This window comes from Dama dama, chromosome 4 (genome assembly GCF_033118175.1).
Source record: "Dama dama isolate Ldn47 chromosome 4, ASM3311817v1, whole genome shotgun sequence".
Taxonomy (NCBI): Eukaryota; Metazoa; Chordata; class Mammalia; order Artiodactyla; family Cervidae; genus Dama; species Dama dama.
In genome coordinates, this window is record NC_083684.1 from 21,115,819 (window position 1) to 21,125,132 (window position 9,314).

The 9,314-nt window shown below is 46.5% G+C and overlaps 1 protein-coding gene across 1 annotated transcript in view; it reads right to left on the bottom strand.

Annotated features, from left to right (window-relative positions):
* The window catches only part of MYLK3 (myosin light chain kinase 3), a 51,266-nt gene extending 43,703 nt beyond the window's left edge, over nt 1–7,563 (bottom strand). Inside the window, exons 1-3 of the mRNA XM_061138439.1 lie at nt 7,087–7,563; nt 1,166–1,256; nt 100–448 (exon numbers count right to left, since the gene is read on the bottom strand). Of these exons, the coding sequence (XP_060994422.1) occupies nt 100–448; nt 1,166–1,256; nt 7,087–7,563 (917 nt within the window). The remainder of the gene's footprint in view (nt 1–99; nt 449–1,165; nt 1,257–7,086) is intronic.
* Between the last annotated feature and the right edge of the window lie 1,751 nt (nt 7,564–9,314).

Genomic DNA, 9,314 nt, shown 5'->3' on the forward strand with positions numbered 1-9,314 from the left:
GGACATTCTGCAGGAGCAGCTATCCTCTTGGCCACGCTCTAGCCTAGGGGCTGCAGTTAATTCCCCTCTCCTTTCCCAGCTTGGAGGCACATGCCTTACCTTGGAGGTGTTTCTCCACCACTGTGAGCTGCCTTGGCTTGAGCTGGCGGTGCTGGAGTCAGCCGCATGCCCTCCACTGAGGGCCGAGGGTCAGGCCTACTGGGTGATGTTCCTCGTCCTGCACGCGATGCAGCCTCCTGGCCAGTGGGAGCCTCACTGACCCTTTCAGACACCACAGACAGTTCCAGGCCAATCCCGGGGTTCTCGCTGGATGCTCTAGGTGCTTGGACTTCCACCTCTGGGCGCACCAGAGTTGAGCCAGAAATTCCGTCTCTCTGCTCTGGTGAGGCCTCTGCCTGGGTAAGGAGGTCAGATGCTGTCCCCTCTGGCAGGTCCGCCTTCTGGCTCTCTATAGGAAAATAAGCAGGATAAATCTCTCATTTGGAGGAAACTTTCCAAAGAATATGCAGCAGGCCATTCAGTGCACCATGTTTATAACTCTAGGCTGACTGGAAATAACCCGAGTGACCATCAGGATGGAGCTGTTTGACTAAACCAGGGCCACTCAGGCATAAAAAAGGAGAAATGACTATCTCCATATGCAGCTCTGGAGTGATCTCAGGATATTCAGATGGAGAAAACAAGGCGGAGAAGTGTGTGATGTGTTTCTGTTTGTCTAAAGGGAGGCTGTCTGTGTGTATGAGCACACATATGCCTGTGTATAACCACTTATAATGTGGTCTGAAGAGACTTGACCTCAAAGGAAAGATAAGACAAAAATTTTTTTAAATGGTTACAAATGTGGGGGAGAAAATGAGATGCAGGGAACATGCATAGAAGCTAGACTTAGGATAGCTTGTTTTATCAATTCAGCTTTGGAAGCATGTAGATATTATGCAAAAAGTATAAAAGAAAATTAAGCTTTAAAAAAGTCCATAAAAATTTAAAGCACAGTGAAATAAACATAGCAAACAGAGTGGAATAAACATGAAAAAAAAAACTTCATAAAAAGAGGAAGAAGACATTTCAGCAGTTTTTCAGTAATCACGTTTGTTATGGTGGTGGTATTTTTACCCTGAAACTGTTGGGTGTGCATGTGGGATAAAGCGAATGGGGCCCTACTCACCTTCCCAAGGGCCTCTGAGCTCAGCTTGCACACCTCTGGTGCTCAGCGTGTGCTTTGGTTTTGCTTCTTTCTCTTCCACTCGCTCTTTGTTCTAAAAGAATGACCATAAAAGCTATCACTGTCATCATTGAGGTCACAAACATTTTGTTGAGCACCTACCTTGTGCTTGAAATAGAAACACTTAGGTTATTTCATGTAGTCTCACAGTAATACTAGAGGGTACGGATTACTATCGTTATTCTAGAGATAAGGACACTGAGGTTTTCCCAAGGTCACCAAGTCCTTTCAAATGGGTTCCTGTATTGCAGGTAAGGGGCAGACCCAGTCCCCTATCTAAATAGACCAGACCTCAAAATACTAGATTAGGCTTGGAAAATAAATTTGAGTCAATTTAGATTAGTTGGTCATGACTATTCCAGTGTTGACTTGGGTTGGATACTGAATCCACGCTTGTAGGGGGAGTGTCACTGTCAATGAATATCTGCCTGGGAGCTAGGTAGGTGGATCCAATGTTCTCTCTTTATAGTACAGGACCCTTGAGCTAAACTTGATGGATTTAAATCTGGTTTAACCATTTGACAAGATCCTTAACTTCTCTGCCTCTTACTTTTCTCATCTGTGAAATGCGGAGAATAGTATCTAATCACAGAGCAGTGGGAGGATTGAGGGAGTTCATTTGTAGAATTTCTTGAGGAGTTCTCCCAACACAAGGTGATTAGCTCTGGTGATTTTATCCTGTCTGAGACAGACAGAGTGGATCGTGTAGGATGCTCAGAGCCCACCCACAGAGGCTCTCAGGAGTTCTTCCCTAACTGAATGGTCCACACCAGACCAGTGCATGCGCTGTGCTCCTGAAATCAACCAGAGCACTCAGTATTTCTGAGTGCAAGTAATTCTAGGTGCCTTGACCCTTGTTCGGTCTCCCTGTTGATTCTGAGTCTTTGACTTTATAGTACAGAACGCTTGAGCCAGACTGGTAGGGTTTAAACCCCATCTAGAGTATGGCCCCAAAGATTCCTCCTAGCACATGTCACAGACCCAGGTCTGGTCTCCGCCCAGAGACTAAAGGCCCTTTCTCCTACCTTGGCCAGAGAGGCCTCAAGTGGGAGCCCAGAGTCCAAAAAGAGCTAGAGTTTTATTTGGCTTGCACAGCATTTTACATCAAAATTCTAAGTTCCTTTTTGGGTTTAGAGAATTGTTCTACATTTTGATTGTGGTGGTGGTTATTAGGGTATATACATTTGTTAAACTGTGTACTTAAGATGTTCATATTTAGTTGTATATATACAGTTTATTGTATGGAAATTATACCTTAATAAAACTGATTAGAAAACATTCTAGGTTTCCAGCTTCTCTTGAAAAAAAAATCTGATGATCTGTCAACTCCAAGCCCACATGGCAAAATCAGCTGGAGCAATCCCTTCTAACCGGGGAACCACAATCCTTACCTCTCTTGCATATCTCCCTGACACTAAGGATGAAGGTTAGGTTTGTTACTGAATCAGGTTCAGCTGCTTATTGCTCAAAAACCAATACTTGAGAGAGGCAAGTGTTGGTAGAAAGTTGCCTTTAATCAGAATGCCAGCAATCTGGGGAGATGGTGAACTCTCTTCCCCCAAAAACCACCTCCAAAGAATCTGCTCACCCATGAACATTTTTAAAAGGGAAGAAAGTAACCTCAGTTAATCACTGAGATAAGGAGTCAGAGTCGTCCTCGTCCCCCACTGAATGCAGGCTTGTTGTATAGGCTGGTGGAGGCTATCTTGTTCACAGTTTGTTCACACAGTTAGTTACTTTGTGAGATTATGAAAGAAGCAGCTAGGGAAGAGATCTGGTTATCTGTTAGTTGCTTATTCTTCATTTCAAGTTGTTTGATCTACAGAAAGAACAAACATGTTAGGCAAGGGATTGTGTGATTAAAAGATTTGAAAGGTATGCTTGGGCCAGACATGAGTAGAGCATGGAGGTGCCTGGTTTAAGTTTGGTGACAAGATAAAAGGGAGCTCCTACAGAGAGCTCTTTCTTGCTAAATGTTGCTTACAAATCCCCACTTGTCAAAACATCATTCCATTTCTTTGGAATTATGAGGGAAAATCCATCTTCTGTAACTCTTTCATGCTGACACAGGGTGCCATATTCCATTCCTTTGGGATTAGGCATCTGTCTGACTTCTGTAAATTCTTCATGCTGACATAAGACATTGTATTTTCAGAGTGAAGATGTTGACTTGAATCTGTACCATCTCTTTGCTGACAATTTTAGTTGCCTGCTTACATATTTTTGCAGAGCAAGCTATAATTATTCTAATACCCACAAAGTTATAGATTGTTATGAGCAATAGTGTTAATACCATTCTCTTGAGGCCAGTTCTTGAAATTGCCCTAGCCATAAATTCAGTACTAATCAAGATGGAGAAGTTGATGGCATGGCTGCAGTCTGGTCAACATGCAACTGGCCTTTTCCCTTTGGTGGCAGTTATAGTGTCTGTGAAACAACTCAGGAACGTGTATCAGACATTGGGTCTGTGACTCTAGTGTCCTAATCATTAGCTGCTTGAGCCTGCTCTTTTGTGACTCAGCAAGGCCTGGGAGACTTCAGCTTTCTTACAAACAAAAGGCAGGGGGTGTGGAGTGGTCTTTGTACTTGAGGTGGGAGTGGAGGGCAGTACACAGGGTTCTGCTTGCTTCCAGGTTGGTCCTACCCTGTGACCACTTCTCTCAGTCTTGTTTCCTGTTCATGTCTGTGTGATTCCAGGACAGCAAGCTTTGCCCTCTTAATGGTAACAACATAACACATGGGAACACTTAATAAGGTTGGCTATTGTCATCATGATTATCACTAGCATCATCGTGACCTGGATCTCCTGCTCTAGGGAGATCTCTCCCTGGGTCTCTTTCTACAGACTCTGTCCTGCCACCCCCATAGCTGGGGCACTGGAAGCATTATCACGGCTGCCTCCTGCTTCACCTACCAGTGGAGAAAGATTCAAACAGACTGATTCAAACAGATTGTCCTTTGGCAGACCTTGTGGGGTTCAGACTATCCTCTCCCTCCCCCTGTGTTTGGTGAAGGGAGGTGCATGCATACACACACACAAACACACAGGCAGAGATGAATTTTGACTTCAAGGCTCAATCTTTTGGTCTTGGCCTTGTTTTGATGTATTCAGAAGAAGGAGGATAAACCTCAAACACCTAGGCATCTGAGCAGTTTGACTGTGATTCTGTGCACCCTGGCTGAGCCTGACTCCGTCCATGAGAGAGCATGCAGCTTCCAGTAATAATCTGATCCATTGCTACAACCAAATGAAGTGTCACTGAGCAATCCAGACCTGAGGAGAAGCTTCATGAAGTCCTGGCAGCCAGTGCTAGGACTGCATTCAATTCCACAAATTGCAATGCCCATACTCTCCTAGGAAATACAAGAGGGTCTCCAGAAAGTCTCCACAGTGCACTGTTTTCAGCATCCACAGTGTGTTTAAAAGCTGGGGCTCAGTCTCAGCTATTAACGGCCCATTTTCTGACACCCTCTGTGAGAAAGCCTTGCCAGCACACAGAAGGAAGCAGAGGTTTCTCATGGGGGCGAGGCAAGGAGATGACAGCCTAACTGGGAGATTAGATCTAGCCCTGTAGAGAGCTACTGACATGTATATTAAATACAAAGACCAGAAGAGAGATCAGTCATGTTCCAGATCAATCACAGGCAAGAACTATGGCAAGAAAATAGAAAGTTCCATGGCTTTGCCTTATGCAGAAATGCCTAAATATCTGCAACACGTGTGACAGCTAACTTCACTTATATATGAAGAATTCTTAAAAATCAAGAAAAAGACCAAAAAAAATGGAAAAGAGGGAACATTTATTAATTAAAAAAAAAAAAAAAGAGTTCGCCTTAAAAAGATGTAACCAATTGCCTTATTTGGATTTTAACTCAAAGAAACAAATTTTAAAAGTTAACAAATAAAACATTAGTTGATCAGGGACATTTGAACACTGGTTGGTAATATCAAGTTACTGTTTACCTTTTAGATATGAAGGGTATCATGCTAACATTTTTTAAAAGACCCCTTATGTTTTAGATATATTAGCTGAGTTGCTTATGGAAGAAACGATCCAATGTCTCAGATTTTCCTTAAAATAATCTGGAAAGAGGGAAGTGGGTGGGAAACAGCCTCTAGTTGTGGGCTGACAGGGTTCATTATACTAACCTATTTTTATTCATTTGACATTTTTTATATTAAAAAAATTTTTTAGAGAAACACATGTTTAAAGAAACAGATGTTTTCATTCGCCAGACAGACAATGAATGAAAAACTGGATAATATGCTTTGTTAGCAAAAATAGGAATGCAACAAGCATTCCCATGTTACTTACTTAGCATAACTTCTTGGAAGGTTGGTTTGGCATTATTTATTGTATAAATTTACCCTTTGGCTTAGCATCGTCACTTCTAGGAGTGTCTCATATAGATAAACTCACAATTCCATGGATAGTCACTGCATCATTATTTATAAAAGCTAAAAATGAGAAATAATGTATACAATGATATGGGACTGATTAAAAAATTAAGACACATTCTTAAAAATAGAACTCCCTGCAACTTAAAAAACAAGAACAAGAATGTTTTCTAGTTATAAATATGAAACAATGCCCAAAATAATGCCCAAAAAAGCTTAAAAATAATCAAGCCCAGTACAATGTGAATAATATTTTAGTTAAAACTAAACAAAGAGGGTGGTGTGTATACCAATGTGCTTATAGATTAACAGTCTCTGTCAGGAAGGTTTCACAGGAAATAGGCTCCTATGATAGTTGGGTGAGGAGGGTTGTCCTGGGGACTGGGGGATGAGTAGGAGGGAGAATGATTTTTGCCATTGCATAAATTAGATTTATTTTCTTTTTTAAAGCTGAGGTTGGTTATCATAGTCAAGAGCAGAAGGTCATATCTTTCCTACAGGCTTGACTCTCAGGGGAGGTGCAGAAAACAGAGAGCTGGGGCGGGAGGGGTCAGCTGTGGAGAAGCTGCAGAGCAGGAGGGAAAGGGGTCTGCAAAGCAACTTCTGGCCTGGCTGGAGGTGGCCTGGCTGGGGGCGGGAAGGAAGGAAAGTCCTGCAGCCTTGCTCCGGAAAGCCTCAGTCACTGACACAGAGTCAAGCTCAGATTCCATGAGGGGAAAGGCTGCAAAGATCTGAAAGGGTAGCTCCAGGCCAACATCTGCGAGTTGCTAGGTGGCTGACCCTTAGCTGTTCCCAAACAGAGTGTTGCCTCTACACACCTCACACTCATGCACACACAAACACCCCGCACCCCAGCCAAGCGTCCTTTAGCCAGTGGATCTGATTATGCAACCCTTGGGAACAGCCGCTCCCAGAAATGCCACACTCCACCCCCAGGCTCTGGCTCCAGCCTGTGTCCCCCATGGGTCACTGTCAACACTCATCTCCCCACAGGCAGCTGCATGCTCCGCCTACTCGGGGACAGAGCACAAGGTTGGGGACAGGAAGGGGGGGTCTGGGTTTCTGAAGGGGGGTCTCTGTCAGGGTAAACTGAGTGCTCCCCATCTCTCTCCCACCCCAGGTGTAAGGAGAGAAGTCCCTGGGATGTCAGAGAAGTGTAACTGCCCTCCTCTCCCTAGTGGCTTATTTGCCCCCCACTTCTAGGTGCCCCGCACTGCCCAGGGCCCCACAGTCTTCACCAGGGCACAAGGGAGAAACCCAACTGTCCTGCCCTGTCTGGAAATCCACCGATGGCCTTTAAGCTTCTTCCTCTCCTTTTTCCCATCAACAGGTCATGCAGGAGACACTAGAGGAGACAACAGCCCTCCCGCTCTCCGAAGACTAGCTTCCTGTCTGGGCAACCCACCAGGGCCCCAAGCCTCCCTTCCAGCCAGAAGGGCACCGGGGCACAGAAGCAGGAACCAACCTCCTCCGGGACGTCGGCCAGGCTTCCCTTCCTCCAGGGGACACTCCCTTGCATGATGAAGTCCACCACCTTCGAGTTTTGGAGCACGGCCCCCACCAAAGCTATGGCCTTGTCCACGGCCATCACCATCCGGAAGAGGGCTTCAAGCCTGGCGCCCTGCTGGGCAGCATCCTGCCTGCCGGCCCGCACCAGCTCCAGGACCTCCGGCCACCCAGCCTGAGCGTCAGACGGTGGAGAGCGGTCGGCCCCAGCCGGGCCCAGACCGTGGGAGGCCTCTAGCCGGTGCAGGCCTTGCTCCAGGTGGCCAATGCCTCGGTACACGCACTGCAGTTTCTCCGTGACATCTTCTTGGAAATGTAACAGTTTGTCAACCTTCTCATTCAGCAAGTTGAGCTTTTTGTCCATGGTGGTTAAGCAGGCCTTGCCCAGCCCCGGCAGCCCCTGGGGCCCCAAACTCTCCTTAGGGGCTCCTGACATCCTGATGAAGACTCTCCAAGGGTGAAGATTCGGAAGAGCCACAGACCTCTGGCTTTCACTTGGGCAGTGGTGTCTGGAAGTTCATTGTTCCGTAGCTAGGAACTGCCTGGGGTGTTCAGGGAGCCCAGAGGACCAGGCTCTCTGCGAGCCGTTGCCTTGCTTATCTCCCACTCTGCCGTGGCCATGAGTGACAGGCTGGGCCTGGCCCAGGCCCTTCTCCTCGGGGCCCCTTTGACATCATGGCAGCATTTAACATTCCTCTCTGAGAGGCTGCTGATGGGCAAATATTTTAAGAATCTGCCCAGGACAGGCAGGCGTTCATGTAGCTGAAACTAAAGGTTAGAAGAAAAGGAATCCTTTAGGTAACGTCCTGAAAGCTGGACTCTACAAGGGGGCCTCAGGAACACCAGGGCAGAGTAAGGGCTGAAGAGACCCAAAGCACTGAGGAGTACATGACTCCCACCTAAACCACATACACACCCAATTCACAATAAGAAGCAAGACCAAAACAGGAATAAATGTGAGGCCATTTAACAGAGTTCTGATTTTTGTCATGATGAAAAAATTTGATTCTTTTGCAAATTAAAATAAAAATTTTGTTGCCCCTGCTTTGCTGATACTTCAAAGGTGTTTAGGCTGCTGTAGAGGTGAGTGTACACGTTCCCCTCCACCCCAACATGGGGCCCCCAGTCACTAATCACTTGTACCTAAAAATAGAAGTGAAGGACTAGTGAGGGCCTAGGTTACTCCCCAAGCGTCATCCTGCAGGCCATGTTCCTTGCAGAGCCCTCTGGGGACCATTTGCCAGCCACCCCTTTCTCCCCCAAGGATGACTACACAGGCATCAGGCATTCAGTTTGTAAACTGAAAAACTGAAGCTGACACAGTAGGGCCTTAGAGAGCAAGGGGACCCGTGTTTCCTGTGGTTTCCAAATGTTTTAGCATCAGAAACCCTTGGTTCAAATGGAACATTCACAGAAACATCAACAATACAGCAGATAAAAGGACACGCTCAAGCTGACACTAAGGTGGGGTGCAAGGGGGCACCATAGTGCCCGAGGCTGCTGTGGAGCAGTCCACTGGCCCCACTTGCCTCCAGGTCCTCATAGAGAGAAAGCAGGGCCAGAGAGGGACTCTGTCCAAGGTGGCCCCGGGCGTACAACCTCCTGAGGACAGCATGTCTCTGGTGAAGGCCGGCACCAGGGAGGTGAGTGTTAGCATCCCCTTAACCTCCCTCCTTCTGAATGAAAGCAACTATGAGAATAAATTCGACCTGGAACTCTGACATCTAAAAGTGCCTTGGGATCATCTTGCTGTCTGAAGCTACAGGTGAGTGGTAAACGCAGTGTGCAGCCTGACCACAAACCCCTTGCCACCCCCCTCTGTCAGGACAACTGCCCTTAGCAGCCCATATAGAAATCCAGACTCGTTTCTGGGAGCACAGACCAGGTGTCATTGGTGGAAGGGCCCAGAGCATGCTCCAAAGAGCACTGGTCTGTTATATTTACTGTGATTTAAAACACACAGATAAACTCTCCTTGGAAAAAGAAATTTGGGGCACCCTGGGCACACTGCTGGGGATTCACTGTGTACCTCAGCAGCACTCATCTGCCACAGGAAGAAATCAGCATCCGACCAGGGACTCACTCCTTCCCCGCACTTCCTGCTGAACACTTCCCTGTGGAACTGTGGTTCCCTGGATCCAACCTTGGGAAATGTCCGCCGAGAGAAAGCTCTGGAAGTCTAACACT